Source organism: Ranitomeya imitator, chromosome 1, assembly GCF_032444005.1.
Source record: "Ranitomeya imitator isolate aRanImi1 chromosome 1, aRanImi1.pri, whole genome shotgun sequence".
Classification (NCBI taxonomy): Eukaryota; Metazoa; Chordata; class Amphibia; order Anura; family Dendrobatidae; genus Ranitomeya; species Ranitomeya imitator.
Window position 1 is genome coordinate 516,198,434 of NC_091282.1, and position 21,852 is coordinate 516,220,285.

Sequence of the window (21,852 nt, forward strand, 5' to 3'; positions counted from 1 at the left end):
GTAGGGGCAACAGAAACAGACAACACTCTTCACTGAACTTCCTTTACCAGATACCCAGTATCTTTCCACTAGAGCAGTCTACTCATTAAATGGTTTATGGCTGGAATCACACATGCACTTTATGGTGCAGTTTTGATCCAATTTCTTTTTAGCCAAATACAGAAATGGATTCAAAAGGAAAGAAAATGACTATTCCATCACCTCTCTTTTTTCTTAAAAAAAAAATCACAATTCAATTAGAAATGTGTGGTTTTGGCTATATAATGTAAGTGAGGGTGGGGTGGGACGCCGGAAATGGAATGCAATTGCAATCCACTTTGATAAACATTGAATCTGTTAACGATTCACATTCATTGGGACTGATCCATCAATGTTTTACAAAGGGATTCAGGCATAAAAAGCTTTGAAAAGTTGCATAATTTCGGTGCAACTTGAGACTTTGGACTGGAGTAGGTATTGCGGGGGGGTGCACTGGAGAAAGACCTGTGGCGTGGAAAACACAGAGGTGTATGCCACTCGTCCTGTGCTCCTGATTCATGAAGAGGTGTCATTTTTTAACCAAGATTTTTTAAGTCTATAAAACACACAAAAAAAAGCAGAGCCATGATGAATTTCTATTATTTATCCACACTCAATTCATTTCTGTGGAAAGAGACTTGATTATTAACAACATTATTAATCTAATAAATTACTTTGCATGCTGCCTGCTAAAATAGATATATCTAAAATAATGTATCAGCCAAACAGAACAGAGTACATTGGCTATGCTCCCGGTAATTGAGATAGCGTGCTTGTTTTCGCCAATTTCTGTAAGCATTGTTGTTACTTTTTTGCATTGAAAAATGGATATTTGGATTTTCGTATTCAAAACTGAACCCTAGTGCAAAAGCTGAAAATACAGGTCTTAGCTGTCGTGAAAGTGCCCCATTCTAGCACCAAAATCTTACTCTCATTGTTTCTACTTATCCCGGGTTCACACTGCATAAAAGGTCTAGAGAGATGCAAGGCTACATTTTTGGTTCAGGACACCCGCAGTCAGTCCCGGAAATGCAGTCCAAATACGGACCTTATTGGAGACTTCCCTTTTGTTTTTTTGGCGGGCCCTTCCTACAGACTCAAAAACTAGCCAGACATGAAAGAGCAGGTTTTGCAGTAAACTGCTTCTCTGCTCATCCCTACCTGGGACCTGAGCGTACAGGCTGAGCTCAAAAGCAGCTTGATAGAAAACATGTACAGAACCATGTGTCAGCATTTTCCTAAACTAAAAGGGTTGGCCACTACATTTAGATTGATTATTTGATGAGCTATCCTTGGAAAAGGTCATTGATATAAAATGGTGTGGGTCTGACACTCATCACCCCCACCAATCAACCTTTATCACAAGCCGCGGCAGTCGGAACAGTGCACATTTCCGGAGACCAGAGCTTCGTACGCTTGTGGTCACTTTCGGGTCCTGCAGATACGCACCTGTTCCGTTCTATTGGAACTGTAATGTTCATCTTTGCTCACTGTTTAGTAATGGTGGTCACTGAAACTGAGAACAGCTCATCAGCTCGAATGCCGGGTGCTGGATCACCACCGATCTTGTATTGATGACCAATCTGAAGAACTGGTGAGCAATATAAAAGTAGTAAATACCCCTTTAAAAGGAGCTTTCCAGTCTTACTATATTTATGACATGTCTTTAGGATAGGTCCGTAATATCAGATTGGGGTCCAACACTAGACACCTGAATCGGTCAGTGGTTTCAGTAAACGGTAAACGGAATAATGTTGACGTGAGTAGGAGTTGAGCTGCAATAACCATGAAGAGCCACTACAAAGTGAATGGACTTGTGCTGTTTGACTCTGCATTCGGTCGTCAGTAGAGCTGATCTGTGGGGGTCCAGGGTGTCGGAGACCATATCCTTGATCTATTCTGAGACTAGGTCTTGAATATCTTAAGCCTGGAAAACCATTTGAAGAGCTGGAAAGAGCAACTGATCTATAATTGTAGCTTTTCCCCATATAATTATATATATAATTGTATGGAGAGCTGTCAAAAAATCTCTAATTGGACGTGTCTCGAGTTCGGTGAATATTCACATCACTGAAGATGGAGTTTATTTATTTATCAAAGCCTCCAGAATTTAAACAAAACCCCGACAGCTTTCCAAAAAATAACATTTGACCAAAGAGAATAGCTAAATGTGACCTACTTTTGCCAACTACGACAAACTGATCCTTTTTATTAGCCCACTCTGTGAGGAAGGAGATTGTATAGTAGTAATTAGTGCACTATACAATAAGCGATATATTTGAGATAATTGGTCATCCATCCTTGTATTTTCATGCTGCGCTCAGCCTAGATCTTAAAATCAGAACCAGTGTGGCTGAACCTGTTTGAATGCTCTAATTATTTACTGCAGAGTCATAATCCTCATTAAATATTTAGGTATAAGAGTAGACATTTTATACAGTATATTATAAGAGACCACTGCAAAATGTTCAGTTTGTCTGATTTTTCGCTTTATATGTATATTTTTGAGTAAAATGTAAATTGTTCATTTATTCTATAAACTTCTGACAACATGTCTCTGAAATTCCAAGCAATAAATTTTGTATTTTTTTCTCACAAAGAAAAATGGTCAAAATTTAAAATAACTCCAGTGCTTTCAGACCTCGAATAATGCAAAGAAAACAAGTTCATAATCATTTAGAAACAACAATACTAATGTATTAACTCAGGAAGAGTTCAGAAATCAATATTTTGTGGAATAACCATGATTTTTAATCACAGCTTTCATGCGTCTCGTCATGCTTTCCACCAGTCTTTCACATTGCTTATGGTGCAAAAATGTAAGCAGTTCTTCTTTGTTTGATTGCTTGTGACTATCCATCATCCTCTTGATTACACTCCAGAGGTTTTCAGTAGGGTTCAGGTCTGGAGATTGGCCTGGCCATGACAGGGTTTTGATGTGGTGGTCTCTTAATTTTTACCAGAGCTGTATATATATATATATATATATATATATATATATATATATATATATATATATATATATATATATATATATACATATATGTTTTAACAGAAATATGTTAGTTTCATACACCTAGATAGAATTCTGTTGATTTATTCCATATGCAAACAAAGCTGATGCTTTCTGGGTGGGACTGGTTACCACCTGTTGCCGCCTTAGGTTAGGTTAGGTTTAGGCTAGTGAGCTGACAGTCAAGCAGGGAATAGCGTCAGGCAGGCAGAGGCTCGGGAAGTGCTCCAATCACACCCAGAGAACCTTGGCCTTATCTGCACATCAATTTAAACATTGTTTTTCGGAAAAGGAGCAATGGATTGCTGAAGCAAAGGTACAGATTGTTGTTTTTTTTGTTTCAAAGCCCTACATGTCCGTCCATGCCAAGAGTTTGAGGGGGGGATCACACTGACAAATTACCTTTAATAGATCTCTGCTTGCTGAGGCTCTTGAATATAAACACAATACTTCTTAAGGTTAAAGCTCTGTTCACACTGGCATTATGGCTTTTATGGAATACTTAGCCATATTTATTTATCTGGTTCAACTTTAAAATAGATACTGAAAAATCAGGTCCAACACCAGATCCTGGTGAATGCGGGGGGGCACCCAACACCTTTCCAACTTACGCCTAGCATCATACCTTTGTGGCAAATGTGTATACAGCAAATATGGAGTAGGAAAAGGAGCGAGCTTCAATCGCAGAAGATTAACCTCTTAGATGCCACTGTATATTGTGACATTGGCATTCAAGAAGTTGGAAATGGGGGAAGATTTTGCTTCTACCATTCCGATGCCCAATAATCCACCGGCAACTTTATTGTGGGCTTCCAATGAAATTATCACGGCAACCGTAGGGCCTACTGAAGGCCCCAATGTCTGTCATGTTGGTCTACCTGTCTACTTGTGATCATGGCTTCAAAGGAGGGGATTTTACACTTCACTACAATAATCACAGTGCTGCAGTACAGTGGAGAAAAAAATAGTTAGTCAGTGACTAAAGGTGATTTTCTGGATTTGTTTTCTCATTTTGACTCTCATAGTTGTGGTCTACCTATGATGTCAATTACAGACCTCTCTCATCTTTTTAAGTGGGAGAACTTGCACAATTGGTGGTTGACTAAATACTTTTTTTCCCCACTGTATATAGTACAAGCAATGACGTTGTCACAGCTTCTATTCCCCCAGGAAGACACTAATAATAATTAATATATATATACATATATCTACATACTTAAGATACATATATATTCTATATTATGACTACACAGTATTGAATAAAATCTCCTTGACCCATGCAATGAACTGGACTATTTTGTAAAAATTGCTTAATCTGACTCCAAATTAAGCATCCTTAACATCTTGTTATACATGTTATATCATGGCGTATATAAATTTGCATATATTTTTACAGCAACTACCCAGTAACTAAACATGGCACTTAAAGAATTAAGAATGCTTAGCGTCTGAATTACTTACAATAGCTGTTGGCGCTGCTGCCAGCACGCAATACAGCACCAAAGGGGAAATGAAACTTTCATCCTCCGTCCCTGGGTATGGTTTCATGAGATTTCCATCTTGGCAGAAGAAGCCTTGAATATGCACTTGAAAGGTATCTGTGCATTCAAAGTAGTATGCGAGCAGAACGGTGCCAGCCATGATGACGAGCTGAAAGTAAAGCATATTAGGTTAAAATCCAAGAACCAAAAGTCCTCGTTTTTAGAATAATCCTCACTAAACAAGAATGTCCCCATCACCGCAGAATTCTTCTCATAACTATTGCTGTTATGTTGCAGTGCTGATACATGCCAGCCATTGTCTGATACATAAGCCTATTGGCAAGCCCACTTAATGAATGTGTCTGATCGAAGTCTGATCACAGAAGGATATGTGCCTCAAGCAGATAGTTTATCAAAGGGCATATTCCTGTCGATAATGAGACGGATCAATGCAGCTGAGGGCAACATCTATGTTACATTATGTTATATAAAACACTTTCGCACCACATAGCAGGATCTGATGTGGGAACTTGTATAGTGTCACAGGGGTCACAGCTCCAATCTAATCATCATCCAATCATGATGTAGTAGGAGAGGTGACATATCAGGACAGGGACCCAACAATGAAGGACGCCTTGACGTTGGCAGTTGGGCTCACATATATTGGCCCTTCAATGCGCTAAGTACCTTCTTTTTTACTGTAATTTTTTATAGCAACTTTGCAGATTAGTATTTCATATTTACATTACATAGGGTTTTTTTCATTTTCAATGTCAGTAATGCAGTTTCAATATTCTAGAGTAATTATTCTTAGTATTTATGGTGCAACTGTGGCGCCTCTAGGGTCCAGTCGCCACAGAGATACTGCACCTCACCCAGAGATGTGGTATGCCACTCAGGTAAGGAGGGAGCACTACCCAGGACTCTAACACTCACATCCAACACACCAGTTTAGTCGGGGCCTCATCCCAGGCTGGATAGCATTGGGTGTTGGGGAGTGGTGGAGGAGGTAGAGTAGGGGAGGAGCTAATTCGGAGGGAAAGTAGAGATTAGAGAAAGGAAACAGGAACACATGGGCTACTTGCACAGTGAACAAGTCTGTAAGAACATGTTCACACACCACCAAGAAACCTGAAGACACAAAAGAGAATAGTAAAACCAAAAACACTCAGTTTGAAAAAAATTTATTTTTAAATACATCAGATAGGGATTGCATACATTAGTTAGGACTGCTCTGATATGGGTATACCGTGAAGATTGGTAGAGCAGCTTAGTATACATTTTTTGCAAAAAACGTATCAACCAAATACCCTGTTATTTACATCTTTTACTAGCACTTGCGGATTACTGCAAAAAATTTTTTTCAAACTGAGTGTTTTTGGTTTTACTATTCTCTTTTGTGTCTTCAGGTTTCTTGGTGGTGTGTGAACATGTTCTTACAGACTTGTTCGCTGTGCAAGTAGCCCATGTGTTCCTGTTTCCATAATTGTTCTCTTGTGTCTACAAGACTGGGGAGTTCCACCACTCCTCTTGGGCTATCTGCACAAAAGCTGTTCTACCCTGTATGCACACATGGATTTTTCCTCTCTGAACCCTGTTCACACAGGTAATATACAGATGATCAGGTTTTTAAATACATCAGATAGGGATTGCATACATTAGTTAGGACTGCTCTGATATGGGTATACCGTGAAGATTGGTAGAGCAGCTTAGTATACATTTTTTGCAAAAAACGTATCAACCAAATACCCTGTTATTTACATCTTTTACTAGCACTTGCGGATTACTGCAAAAAAATTTTTTCAAACTGAGTGTTTTTGGTTTTACTATTCTCTTTTGTGTCTTCAGGTTTCTTGGTGGTGTGTGAACATGTTCTTACAGACTTGTTCACTGTGCAAGTAGCCCATGTGTTCCTGTTTCCATAATTGTTCTCTTGTGTCTACAAGACTGGGGAGTTCCACCACTCCTCTTGGGCTATCTGCACAAAAGCTGTTCTACCCTGTATGCACACATGGATTTTTCCTCTCTGAACCCTGTTCACACAGGTAATATACAGATGATCAGGTTTTTAAATACATCAGATAGGGATTGCATACATTAGTTAGGACTGCTCTGATATGGGTATACCGTGAAGATTGGTAGAGCAGCTTAGTATACATTTTTTGCAAAAAACGTATCAACCAAATACCCTGTTATTTACATCTTTTACTAGCACTTGCGGATTACTGCAAAAAAATTTTTTCAAACTGAGTGTTTTTGGTTTTACTATTCTCTTTTGTGTCTTCAGGTTTCTTGGTGGTGTGTGAACATGTTCTTACAGACTTGTTCACTGTGCAAGTAGCCCATGTGTTCCTGTTTCCATAATTGTTCTCTTGTGTCTACAAGACTGGGGAGTTCCACCACTCCTCTTGGGCTATCTGCACAAAAGCTGTTCTACCCTGTATGCACACATGGATTTTTCCTCTCTGAACCCTGTTCACACAGGTAATTTACAGATGATCAGGTTTTTAAATACATCAGATAGGGATTGCATACATTAGTTAGGACTGCTCTGATATGGGTATACCGTGAAGATTGGTAGAGCAGCTTAGTATACATTTTTTGCAAAAAACGTATCAACCAAATACCCTGTTATTTACATCTTTTACTAGCACTTGTGGATTACTGCAAAAAAAATTTTTCAAACTGAGTGTTTTTGGTTTTACTATTCTCTTTTGTGTCTTCAGGTTTCTTGGTGGTGTGTGAACATGTTCTTACAGACTTGTTCGCTGTGCAAGTAGCCCATGTGTTCCTGTTTCCATAATTGTTCTCTTGTGTCTACAAGACTGGGGAGTTCCACCACTCCTCTTGGGCTATCTGCACAAAAGCTGTTCTACCCTGTATGCACACATGGATTTTTCCTCTCTGAACCCTGTTCACACAGGTAATATACAGATGATCAGGTTTTTAAATACATCAGATAGGGATTGCATACATTAGTTAGGACTGCTCTGATATGGGTATACCGTGAAGATTGGTAGAGCAGCTTAGTATACATTTTTTGCAAAAAACGTATCAACCAAATACCCTGTTATTTACATCTTTTACTAGCACTTGCGGATTACTGCAAAAATTTTTTTTCAAACTGAGTGTTTTTGGTTTTACTATTCTCTTTTGTGTCTTCAGGTTTCTTGGTGGTGTGTGAACATGATCATACAGACTTGTTCACTGTGCAAGTAGCCCATGTGTTCCGGTTTCCATAATTGTTCTCTTGTGTCTACAAGACTGGGGAGTTCCACCACTCCTCTTGGGCTATCAGCACAAAAGCTGTTCTACCCTGTATGCACACATGGATTTTTCCGCTCTGAACCCTGTTCACACAGGTAATATACAGATGATCAGGTTTTTAAATACATCAGATAGGGATTGCATACATTAGTTAGGACTGCTCTGATATGGGTATACCGTGAAGATTGGTAGAGCAGCTTAGTATACATTTTTTGCAAAAAACGTATCAACCAAATACCCTGTTATTTACATATTTTACTAGCACTTGCGGATTACTGCAAAAATTTTTTTTCAAACTGAGTGTTTTTGGTTTTACTATTCTCTTTTGTGTCTTCAGGTTTCTTGGTGGTGTGTGAACATGTTCTTACAGACTTGTTCACTGTGCAAGTAGCCCATGTGTTCCTGTTTCCATAATTGTTCTCTTGTGTCTACAAGACTGGGGAGTTCCACCACTCCTCTTGGGCTATCTGCACAAAAGCTGTTCTACCCTGTATGCACACATGGATTTTTCCTCTCTGAACCCTGTTCACACAGGTAATATACAGATGATCAGGTTTTTAAATACATCAGATAGGGATTGCATACATTTGTTAGGACTGCTCTGATATGGGTATACCGTGAAGATTGGTAGAGCAGCTTAGTATACATTTTTTGCAAAAAACGTATCAACCAAATACCCTGTTATTTACATCTTTTACTAGCACTTGCGGATTACTGCAAAAAATTTTTTTCAAACTGTGTGTTTTTGGTTTTACTATTCTCTTTTGTGTCTTCATTAGAGAAAGGAAGTGAAACTGAGCAGACATGGGGGTCTGCAGCTCCTGACAGGCTGAAGGGAGAAAGAAATCAAGAAGCTCCCAGGAAGCAAGAAAAGGTCTCAGGGACATGGGAAGTGCAGGAGCCACCTGTGGGGCCCGCATCCAGATGTGGATGGACCAAGTCGCAGTAAGGGTACCGGCCCCAACTTAGTGAGAAACTACAAGTCTAGCTAATAAACCAGAGGATCTGGCTTTTGCAAGAAGCACAGCCATATCCACCCATACTTCGCTGAAAAGACAGCCTAAGGCTAGGGTAACATTCCATTAGGGCAGTCCGTTTAGCACATAGCGCTACGGACTGCGCTAACACAATGTCCCAAAAGAGATCGCGTTAGCCAATCCCGCTAGCGCAGATCCCTGAACTCACACATTACCACACGAGGCTGCGTCCCCACACATTGCCACACGAGGCTCCGTCCTCACATATTACCACACAAGGCTGCGTCCCCACACATTACCACATGAGGCTCTGTCCCCACACATGACCACACAAGGCTCTGTCCCCACACATTACCATATGAGGCTCCGCCCTCACACATTACCACACGAGGCTGCATCCTCACACATTACCACACGAGGCTCCATCCCCACACATTACCACACGAGGCTGCGTCCCCACACATTACCACACGAGGCTTCATCCTCACACATTACCACATGAGGCTGCATCCCCACACATTACCACACGAGGCTCTGTCCCCACACATTACCACATGAGGCTCCATCCCCACACATTATCACACGAGGCTGCGTCCCCACACATTACCACACGAGGCTCTGTCCCCACACATTACCATATGAGGCTCCGCCCCCACACATTACCACACGAGGCTCCGCCCCCCACATTACCACAAGCAGCACTTCCTTTCTATGTAATTCAACCACTTCAGCCAAGGTAAACGTACATTTAATTGGATCCGCATTCTCCCAGTCGGCATCACTGTATGGCATCCCATCGCCCACCATGCTGATATACTGACTTACTCACCACTCCGGGCCATGCATTGAGTTCAGATCTCTGCCTGCTGTATGCTATAAGCTACGTGTGTCCTCTGCTTGCTGTGTGCATTCTTCTGGGCCATATGCTTAGAGCAGCTGCACGTGTCTTCCTGATTCTTAAAGACACAGAGTGCGCATTTCTAATGTGTCCCAGCCTATTGCCAAGAGACACCTGGTACTTAAGGCATCTCCACCAATGGGATGATGCCTGAGTGACACTCTCTCTCAGCCTGTGTTCAACTGCTAAGTTGCCAGGTCCTGCCCTGTTTCTGCTCTTGTTTCTTTCACCCTGGGGGCTGTATATACAGGTCTGCACCTGTTTCGTTTCCACCACTATGCGAGCTGTATACCCAGGTCTGTACCTGTATCTTAACTGTCTGGTTTCCTCTACACTGGGGGCTGCATTTCCAGGCATGAATCCTGTATCTTACCTGTCTCATTTACGTCACCCTGGGGGCTGTATACCCAGGCCTAAATCCTGTATGCTGAACTTGTTCCAGTGTCTGTTCTTATCTGAACTAAGTCATATCCCTGAAGCTTTTTGTATCCCAATCTGGATCTTTCCCTATCCTGCTGTTTCTTTCCTTTTTCCTACTCCTTATACTCGCCTTATCTGAACCAGCACCTATCTTTATTCTGTTGTCTCTGCACAACGTTAGTGTCCTTGGTGTTCACTTTCTCCTACATTGTAAGTACTTGGGTGAATCTAGTCCTGTCTGCTTCTGCTCTGCACCTGCAGCTCTGCTCCTGCTCTGCATCTGCAGCTCTGCTCCTGCAGCTCTGCTCCTGCTCTGCACCTGCAGCTCTGCTCCTGCTCTGAGCCTGCAGCTCTGCTCCTGCTCCACATCTGAGGCTCTGCTCCTGCTCTGCACCTGCAGCTCTGCTCCTGCTCTGCATCTGCAGCTCTGCTCCTGCTCCACATCTGAGGCTCTGCTCCTGCTCTGCATCTGCTGCGATCCCATGTTGTAATGTCTGTATACTCTTTTTTTTCATCTCTGCGCATGTTCCTGCATGGTCAGACGCAGCCACTACACAGTGAATAGCAGGGGCACATTTATAAGATTATCTCAGCACAGGAACATTTTATTGAAATACGTCCAACTGCGGAAGTTATTATTATTCCAAGATCTGTTGATTAAATTAACTTTTGTTTGTGGGAAAATTCCTTTAAGCACACATGTAAAATGCCTGCTGCACTTATTACATCTGAAACAATTGTTAGGAGATACTACCCACGTTCACCCTTGAAAAAGATGCATATTTTTGTATTGTGCAATGTGAACTGTGACATTCGTTTATAGTGTTGGTATTGTGCTTTGCATGACTGTAGGGAGAAGAGTGAATAATTAAAACTAACCCAGAGTGGGAGGGCTAAGGTGAAGGGACATAGACAGTTTCCTGTCAGGACTTCATATAGGGTCCAATGTGCGTGAAAAGCAGATGTAAGATGTGGTCAGTCAGCAGAGCCGCGTGACATCGGTATCCCTAGCGTGAGAAGAGACTGTGACAGATGATTGTGAGATTATCTCACTAACTGGACTGCAGTGCTGAGCTGGGTTGTGGTTAAGTAGAGTGACACAGTGGCGATAAAGAACAAGCAAGATAAAGATAATGGAATATAGACAGTGTGTGAAGATGCTCCATATGGTGAAGGAAACATTCATAAAGTCGTGTACCCGCTTCTTGCTGTGCATAATTCAACAAAATTATTGTTCAGTAAAAGTTTATTTTCAACTGCTGTACTCCCTCATTTAAGCCTTCAACAACTGGTCCTGGCTAACCAAAGTCAGTAGTGGCATGAGACCTGCAACGGGATAGCTCCCCTGTGAAAAATATTGGGGGAAATAATTTTATGCCAGTCGACTATCATAGCGGGTCTGAGATTATAGGTATCCTTTAAAACGTGAAGCTGAGACAGAACACCTGGCTTAGCAGGTGGCTCAGCTTCATTAGCTCCAAGTGGAAAAACTCCCCCCAGATTAAGGGGAGCTATGAAATTATCATACATCCTAGCTATATACTGGTTACATTTTTGAGGTCTCATGAACGGGACGAATGCCCACCGGGGTCTCAACTTGTTTTAGCACCAGGGGTGGGGTGACACATAGAATGACTAGTAGAAGTCAGGTAGTGAAGTCTTGCTTGGTCTCCAAGCATAATGGGGTACCGGACGGATCAGATGGTATCAAAACCGCTGCCCTATGCCCATCCATTGAGAAGTTATGATCCATCATAGGTTTTGAACTTTCAGCTACCAGACAAAAAAGTGAGGGAAACTAGAACCATACTGGCGCAGGAAAGGGACAGACCGACCGAGGGGTTAATTGCTCATGCGAGGCTGTGGCCCACTGTGGCCTTCTAATGAAGGTCACTCCATGTATCGTGTTGGAAGAAACCAGAAACTTCTTGAATCACACACCACCATGTGACTGTGCAGCACCAAGACCTAACATCCACCTGGTAACTGACTATTGCATCATCTGCTTATACTTATTGTTCTACCACCTGTATTTGCATATTTGGCCACCGTATATGTATACGATATACCGTATAGTGTTTTTGTTTAGTATGCCCTTAACCCTCCGTCACATACAATATTCGGACTAACGAGTTCACATACAATGTGCCTGTCAGGCGCCTGCTGGAAAAATACCTATAATATCTAATCTTTGCAATTTCAGTGCTCTAAAAGTGATCAGTGACCTTCATAGGGATGTAATAAAAGAGACTACACATAATCAGTTGCAAAAAAAAACATTTACTTAACATAAAACTAATAACTATGAAATACAAACTTTTCAAAACTCCCGCCAAATAGTCCCCAGTTCGACTCTCTCAAAAAAATGTACAAAGAAAATTTTTGAACACAAACTTAATTTTAAGGTACCTTAAGTACTATTAAAAACATATTCAATCAGAAGTAGATGCTGAGGTTTCCCCAGAAAAGTCACACTTGCAGAGCAAATAGCAAGAATTACACACCATTTTTGCATGTGTCAGGCAAATTGATTTATGACATTTGAGACATTCATAATTTGAAAGCCTTCTGGTTCCGCTTTCCGTTTGGCAGGTGGTGCATCTCCTTCTTTTGTGAGGTGGTGCAGATGGTGACTTTTCACCATCATCTTCTGGGCGGAACCTTTTGAGCTGAACTTGAAGGCGAGAGGGGATACCGATTGTTTTCACGCTTCTCCTGCGTAGCTCTCCAAGTACTAGTTCATGGGCCAATTTTTTCAGATACAATCGTCTACGGAGTGGTTCAAGCTTGTTTTCAAGATAAATTACTTGTGAATTTATACCACCCAAATTCAACATAGCAAAAAATATGACCATTGGCCAGCGTTTGATGTTTCTGCTGATGTTGAAAGTGGAGCACATCTGATCTGCTGTATCCACACCCCCTTTGGTGGCATTGTAAAATGTAATTATCTCCGGTTTTTTTTCTGCCCCAGTCCCAGGATCGATGGCAGCATCATCATGAAGTGTTGATAGAAGAAGTACGATTTTTTTGGCATGTGGTACATAGGAAACTAAAGCCTTTCCATTATGGAATGCAAACATACTGCTGTACTGTTGTCTCTCTTTCACACTTACAAACTGTGGCGGCAATTCCCTTTTGTTTTTTCTTACAGTTCCCACATATGACAGCTTCTGAATTTTCAGATAATCAATCAGATCACAACTTGTAAACCAATTGTCAGCTGTAAGATTGCGACCCGATCCAAATAAGGGTTCAGCCAGTCTTTTTACAACATCAATGGGTTTGTTGCTCTCACAGTAAGGACCTTCTGGTTGTTTTCCTGCATAAACTTCCAGGTTGTAAGTGTAGGTCTTACTGGCATCAACAAGGGCATAAATTTTTATTCCATATTTGTTTGGCTTTGATGGAATATATTGACGAAAGGCACATCTACCACGAAAACCAGGGAGCATTTCGTCAATAGTGAGATTCTCTCCAGGGTAATAACTTTGTTTACAGTTTACAACAAATCTTTGAAATGTATCACGAATTGGAGCAAGTCGGTCATGTGTTTTGCGTTCGGTTCGGGTAGTTCTGTCGTCAAACCGAAGGCAACGAATTAAAATCTTGAATCTGTTTATGGAGATAACAAGGCTAAATTTTTCAACTCCATCCCCATCTTTACCCCAAAGTTCCTCCAAACTTTGTCTATTTGCCCTATAAGCTCCTGCAAGGTACAGTAATCCAAAAAAAGCATGCAGTTCTATTTCATTTGTGGGCTTGATGGTTCTGTTGCAGATGTACTTGTCCTTTATAATGTCTATATATTGGTTGGTATATGTGACAATAGAGTCCAGAATGTCATCTGTAAATATACTGTTCCAGCATTCAACTGCAGTTTTTGCATTACATGCAGTTCCTATTACTGCAGGAAGGTGAGTAATAATGTTTAAAGGTTCCCTACGTTTTTTCTGGAATGGCTTCTTGTTCCATTTAGTATTTTTATCTTTTCCAATATAATATGATCCAACTTCTTCATCCTCACCACTGTCACCATCTTGCTCTGTTTCAGAATCCAGGACACATTCTTCCACCTCATCATGAGAATCAATCTCACTTTCCTCTCCTAAATCCTCATTCAGTGTGAGGTCTCTATCATCTAACAGCATGTTTGTTACTTCCTCAACATCAAGTTGTTTGGATAAATTGTACATTTTCCTCTCCATTTCAGCAGATAATCTGAAGCAAGAGAAGGAATATGTTAGGGAACTACTGTATATGCCTGAGCAGCACACTTTCTTTTATAAAATCTCCCTTATTTCTATGAAATATCCTCACATTTTGTGCTATACATTCATAAAACAAGCTAAATAAACTATTGTGATGAATAAAAACATAAAATACCAACCTTACTGAATGTGACGTATTCACATACAATGAGCCTGAGAGATCTGTGCAGCTATATCCTCTCCCCTGAAGCTCTGAAATCCAACTGTGATATCAGGTTTCACAGACCTTCAAGAGACAGGAGACTACCTGGCGGGAGGGGGTTTCCTCACAATCTGGTGAGGAAGGAGAAATGAAAGTAAAAGAGAAGCGCCTGTCAGATCAGTTGTATGTGATGGAGGGTTAAGGAGAATGAATATCTAATTAATTTTGGCTACTCTTTTATCTGTGTAATGTCACATGCTACAGGGGCTCGTTTTTGGCCTGATATAATCACTATAACTCTGTTATCGGACTAAGCTTATATTTAACGAGGAAATGGTTGCAGTCCTATTGGGCTGACAAGGCTCTGTTTCACTGGTGCAAGTGAAAGGGGCCACTCATCCTGTCAGGGTTGTGAGAGAGTGAGTGTTGTGTCACGCTGGTGGTCATGGAGGCCTCCCACTCTCACTATCCATTCTTCCTGTGCCAGTGTGGACAGGGGTTGTCTGTGTACTACCGTTCAAAGCTGACATGACGTATCCCGAGAGGCTGTGGAACATAACTTTGGTGAAAGTGGGGAGACCGTACAGCGTGACATCCGACAGATTAGTGATGTCAGGCGGGGCTGTGAGGTGCAGTTCTTCACAGCTCTCATAGCACTAGTTCACACACCCAACCAGGAGCCTCACCTTCATGTAACATGCCAGAGCACAAGAGTTGAGTACCTCACCCACATCTGCCTCCTCACTTCACGTTACACAATGATCACAAGCAGGAATATCATCTGCCTGTAAGCTGACATTCAGATGTGCGCCACAGACTGCCAATATTCAGAGTGAAAGCATTTGATTGTAATTAAAATAATTAGGTGGCATTTTCTCTGGTGTGTGGTGAGAAAGTGGAGTCTTGGCCTCAGGTGAAGAGTCACTGAACAAGACATTTTTATGTTTTTTTTATGCTCCCTGAATAAACTACAAACTTTGTTAGCATCGTGAAAAATTATGAGTAACACAAATCATACTGGCACCTATTACTCCCCGCGGGATACTTAACTTGACATTGTTGTGTGCCATTATTCCACAAGAAGTTAGATGCACTTGTAGCCAAAAATGAGGAAACAAAAACATCAAAACAGTTAAAATCTAAAGGGAAAAGCCAAGCTTTGCATTTTACATAAAGCTTGAACAAGTAATGCCAAGGTTTATCTGTATGATCTTTACACACATGCATATTTTGTTTTTATTTTTGGATTAGCATTTAAAGTCATAATCAGGAATGGAGTTGAAGCAGGGAACAAGTACAAATAGCTTCACCTCTGTTTTAAATCCACTTTTAGACTAGATTTAAATATCCTATTTAACCCTTTGGCTAGGAGTGTCGCAGTTGGCATCTTTACATTGTCAATCGTCTGTTTTCCAAAAGACTGCAATAATGCAGTATCCAATGTTAAAAAAAAGTAAAATAGTAAGAATGTTTTGAAAAATTGAACTATTCATTTTTTTTGCCAACTAACAATATGTAAAATGAATGAACACAATAGAAATCTAAAGCAGATCAATATTTTATTTTTTGACTTCTTAAAAAAGCATAAATTCTAAGTGTCTTTTCGCAAAGTCAGGGATTTTTTTAGGACTATATAAAAAAAAGTGATAAAGATTGTCATTTTTTATATGTATGTTGAAACAGTCATTAACTGAAACAGCTGTATCTGAGGTATGGAGACGCATAGGGTCAGCGAGAACCATAGTCTGCTAGCCGGTACGGCAAGGAGCAGGGATCATCCCACCGAATGCCAGTTCTGTTTTCCCATTGGCAGAACACTACTCAGACAACACATGCTGAGGGTAAAACAGTGTGTTAATAATTTATTGAACCACCAACAATCAATAGCATATATAAAAGTCCCAGCTAAATATCCAAGATCATACAAAATTACAACCTCACCCTTCTGCTGACTCGCCAGGATTAAAACCAGCTGCGACTTCCAGAGCTTCCAGTGACGACTACCCCCACCTGTAGTATGTACAAAGAGGAGGTAATGACAAGCTTAGGAAGCTGACAGTCCATTGAGGTAAAAAGACAGGTGACCGGAGGGTCACAACCTGGCTTCTCCGAACATCTCCATGGAGCCAAGTGACTGGTGGGTCCCAATCCTGGCTTTCCCAAAGGTATCCATGGATTCAGTGATACTTAATAGAGCAGATCTGTATTACTTCAGCCAGGGCCATGGTCCACTAATCTGGCATCCTACAGAATGTCAAATCTGTGTCCCTCGTGATGGATTTATGATGTCTTGCCTGCTGTCTAGTAGCTTGTTCCTGGCTGTGTTTTTGTAAAGAGTCTCGGTTTTTTTGCTCTTTGGATCTCTTGGCTGATATGTTATAGAGACAAATCCCACTTTTGTAGCTCACAACTGTTGTCCTTCAAGCCAGCATTCATGTGTCAAGAGGAAGATGTAATGAGGTTAACTGGCATTGTTTAACTAATTAATTTGCATAGTTTTATTCCTTTATTTTGCAAGTCAACAAGCCACAGGATCTACACAATGGTTATTCAACATATTAAGTTAAACAACCATTGTTCAATGACCCTGTATCACTGTCTTGCAAAGATAGCAGACAGTAAGTTGTAGGAGTTAATATAAGAGGCAAACATTAGCTATTCAAAAGTATCAAAAATCAACATTTAAGACTCATATGACAACAGTGTATGGTTCTTGACCAACTGAGGAACAAACACAAAAATTCATATTCATGTTAACATATAGCTAACAGATAATCGGTCCTGGTTTACTGAAAATAGACATCTGGCTAATTAAGATAAAATGTTGTGTCTTCACAGGAGGCTTAAAACTGTGTGATGTTCAGCCAAACTATGTTATGAAGGTGGGGTTGTGGAAGACAGTTTCATATCATGGGTCATACAATATGGCAAGACTGAGCACAGAAAAGACACAAAATAGCTATACTGTACCATAGAAGTTTCTCCCAGTCAAAGATTTCAAAGCAGAACGTTTTTTCAAGATGTACTGTTCAAACCTTTTTTTAAAATCTCCAAGAAATTGGTACAGTTGAAGATCATAGATGCAGTAGTAGCCAAAGAAACATAGTGAAACAAATAAAAGTCAAATCATGCTTACTTCTCTTTTAATATCACAAAATGGCAGCAGTGGCATCAGCTGAGAACTGGCAGCAACTTGTGGGACCTAGTTACACCCATTTACTGTTAAGAGAAGTCTTGCCAGAGAAAGTCTTAATTAAATAATTGTGGCCAAAAGCCATACCTTTAATATGGAAATAAGGCCAAGGTATTCATCAATACACAAAATAAATAAAAACGGAGCTGCAGAAAAATGGCAGCATGTGCTCTAGATTGATGAGTCAAAGTATAATATATTTGGCTTTAAAATAAGGCAGTTTTTTCGCAAAAGGGCAGTGGAGAAGAATAATAATGAGTGTCTGCTGGCAAAAGTGAAGCATGGTGGAGGTTCCTTGCAATTCAGCAAATGAAATTTGCTGGGAAATACAGACAGATACGTAAGATATCTACCATGCAATACCATAAGTAAGATGTCTAAATGGCTTTAAATTTATTCTGCGCAGAACAATAACTTCAAACACACAGTCAACGTCATGAAGAATTTTCTTCAGTATTAAAAGTACAAGGAATCTTGGAAGTGATTATATGTCCTCCATATGGCTGTAATTTCAACATTAAGTCTCTCTGGCAGATGTTTGGAACAACCTCCCTGCCAAGTTTCAAGTTCCATGTCTATCTTCTAAAGGATTCTTATCTTGCAACATTTTTTGAACATCTGCCTAAAACATTTGCAAAGAACTATATATAAGCTGGATGAAGGCTTATATAGCCGAAACGTGCATAGGGAAAGGCGCCACAGGAGACTCACGGTATTTATTTGTTACTCCCTCACTTAAATTTTGGTGTTTTCATTTACAAGTTGTAATACTTTGTTCAAACATTTATATTTTTCAACATCACATGTATTCATTCAACTGTTCATCTCTTTGTGTGGGACTCGTTCACTTTATTTGATATATTTCTTATCCTGTGGCACTATCTCATGGCCAACTTTGGTATGTGATGCATTGTTTGTGATTCATTTTATATACAGTATATTGTAAGATTGCGCTCACTAACGCATTGGGGAATACTCGCTTGGCACAGGATTCAAGCACACGGGCACGTTTTTCACTTAAACACAGTCTATACAGTTTATTATGGCATCATAAACCGGGTTATGCACAGTTCATTACACTTCATGGAACACAATAGGCACCAACCGGTGACATTAAGTTGCAGCTTTATCTTAGACACTTCATATTTCGGCTTTATCTCATGGACACTAAACATGCTCGACCTCTCACTTCATCCAGTTACCATGGGTGTCCGTACGCCGAACAGTACACGAATGTCCTTAGTCATATAGTGCACATGACATTGGGTCGCGGTCTCTAAACACGCTGAACCTCACTTCATTTAGTTACCGTGGGAGACCACACAGTTCATAGAATATCACCATCTCCAACACTCAATGGTACCTTATGGGAGCTCCTGCTCCACCTGCTGACTCCTCCTCAGTCCTCTCTCCTGGGGAAACTGCCTTACGGGGTTCACTAACTTGCCTGGCCGGCACAAATCAGTCAGTCCAAAGTCACCGAAGGATGGTAGCTTCCCCCAACACAGACCATCCAGGTCCACAGTCTCTCAGGTGCTCCAGGAAGACTCCACTCACAAGAGCTTCTAACACAGACCGTCCAGGACCCCAGTTTCACTGTGCGCTATTCAGGACGTCCATCCCACCCGGGACCGTCCAACACACTTACAGTGGGGCAAAAAAGTATTTAGTCAGTCAGCAATAGTGCAAGTTCCACCACTTAAAAAGATGAGAGGCGTCTGTAATTTACATCATAGGTAGACCTCAACTATGGGAGACAAACTGAGAAAAAAAAATCCAGAAAATCACATTGTCTGTTTTTTTTATCATTTTTTTGCATATTATGGTGGAAAATAAGTATTTGGTCAGAAACAAACAATCAAGATTTCTGGCTCTCTCAGACCTGTAACTTCTTCTTTAAGAGTCTCCTCTTTCCTCCACTCATTACCTGTAGTAATGGCACCTGTTTAAACTTGTTATCAGTATAAAAAGACACCTGTGCACACCCTCAAACAGGCTGACTCCAAACTCCACTATGGTGAAGACCAAAGAGCTGTCAAAGGACACCAGAAACAAAATTGTAGCCCTGCAACAGGCTGGGAAGACTGAATCTGCAATAGCCAACCAGCTTGGAGTGAAGAAATCAACAGTGGGAGCAATAATTAGAAAATGGAAGACATACAAGACCACTGATAATCTCCCTCGATCTGGGGCTCCACGCAAAATCCCACCCCGTGGGGTCAGAATGATCACAAGAACGGTGAGCAAAAATCCCAGAACCACGCGGGGGGACCTAGTGAATGAATTGCAGAGAGCTGGGACCAATGTAACAAGGCCTACCATAAGTAACACACTACGCCACCATGGACTCAGATCCTGCAGTGCCAGATGTGTCCCACTGCTTAAGCCAGTACATGTCCGGGCCCGTCTGAAGTTTGCTAGAGAGCATTTGGATGATCCAGAGGAGTTTTGGGAGAATGTCCTATGGTCTGATGAAACCAAACTGGAACTGTTTGGTAGAAACACAACTTGTCATGTTTGGAGGAAAAAGAATACTGAGTTGCATCCATCAAACACCATACCTACTGTAAAGCATGGTGGTGGAAACATCATGCTTTGGGGCTGTTTCTCTGCAAAGGGGCCAGGACGACTGATCCGGGTACATGAAAGAATGAATGGGGCCATGTATCGTGAGATTTTGAGTGCAAACCTCTTTCCATCAGCAAGGGCATTGAAGATGAAACGTGGCTGGGTCTTTCAACATGACAATGGTCCAAAGCACACCGCCAGGGCAACGAAGGAGTGGCTTCGTAAGAAGCATTTCAAGGTCCTGGAGTGGCCTAGCCAGTCTCCAGATCTCAACCCTATAGAAAACCTTTGGAGGGAGTTGAAAGTCCGTGTTGCCAAGCGAAAAGCCAAAAACATCACTGCTCTAGAGGAGATCTGCATGGAGGAATGGGCCAACATACCAACAACAGTGTGTGGCAACCTTGTGAAGACTTACAGAAAACGTTTGACCTCTGTCATTGCCAACAAAGGATATATTACAAAGTATTGAGATGAAATTTTGTTTCTGACCAAATACTTATTTTCCACCATAATATGCAAATAAAATGTTAAAAAAACAGACAATGTGATTTTCTGGATTTTTTTTTTCTCAGTTTGTCTCCCATAGTTGAGGTCTACCTATGATGTAAATTACAGACGCCTCTCATCATTTTAAGTGGTGGAACTTGCACTATTGCTGACTGACTAAATACTTTTTTGCCCCACTGTACATGTGCTCTTCAGGACTCCTACTCCCAGGTCTTCCAACACAGGTTACTCAGTGAGCTATTCATGACATCAATCCCTACTGGGGACCGTACAACACACAGGCAAGTGACCTGTCCAGGTGCTATTCAGGACATCTGTCCAACACCCCCAGGCCACCAGGTCCAAAGCCCCACCATGTGCTCTTCAGGGAGACGACACTCCCAACACATAGGTTCTCCAGGACTTTCCAGCATAGTCCATTCAGGTCCACACTCAGCGACCATGTGACCCACACCCTGGTCACATTATGAAGCTGTCACCACTCCCACAGGTGGGAGTGTGTGTGTGTGGCTACTTCGACCCGCCCATCTCTCATAACTAGCCTAGTAAGTCTCCCTTCACAACTATATGAACACTTGTGGGACTACAGGTCCCAGAACAACAACATTACATCAGACTTACCACACAGACTCCCTCTGCGACACATATCAGCCACTTACAATTCTGCCAGTCACTGTTTCACCACCATTATAACAACAGATACGCCTCCATACATATCCCAAGGAGCACACACAGCGCCCCCTAGCTGCCACAGGGGTCACTGCATCACAATATATATTTCTTTGTGATTCAATAAAATTATACCTTTTTATTATACTTATTTGGTACTTGTGTTCATATATACACCTTTTTGTTTTTATGCTTTTCTAAAATCATGGGGAAGACTGCTGATTTGACAGATGTCCAGAAGGCAGTCATTGACACACTCCACAAGGAGGGTAAGCCACAAATGTCATCGCTAAAGAAGCTGGCTGTTCACAGAGTACAGTTTCCAAGCATAAAGGAAAGTTGAGTGGAAGGAAAACGTGTGGTAGAAAGAGGTGCACAAGCAACCGGGATAACTGCCACCTTGAAATGATTGTTAACAAAAGGCCATT

General features: G+C 41.2%; 1 protein-coding gene across 1 annotated transcript in view; it reads right to left on the reverse strand.

The window, feature by feature from the left end:
* The window catches only part of PLPPR1 (phospholipid phosphatase related 1), a 343,057-nt gene that overhangs the window by 85,402 nt on the left and 235,803 nt on the right, over positions 1-21,852 (reverse strand). Inside the window, exon 3 of the mRNA XM_069766600.1 lies at positions 4,493-4,681. Coding sequence (XP_069622701.1) covers positions 4,493-4,681 — 189 coding nt within the window. The remainder of the gene's footprint in view (positions 1-4,492; positions 4,682-21,852) is intronic.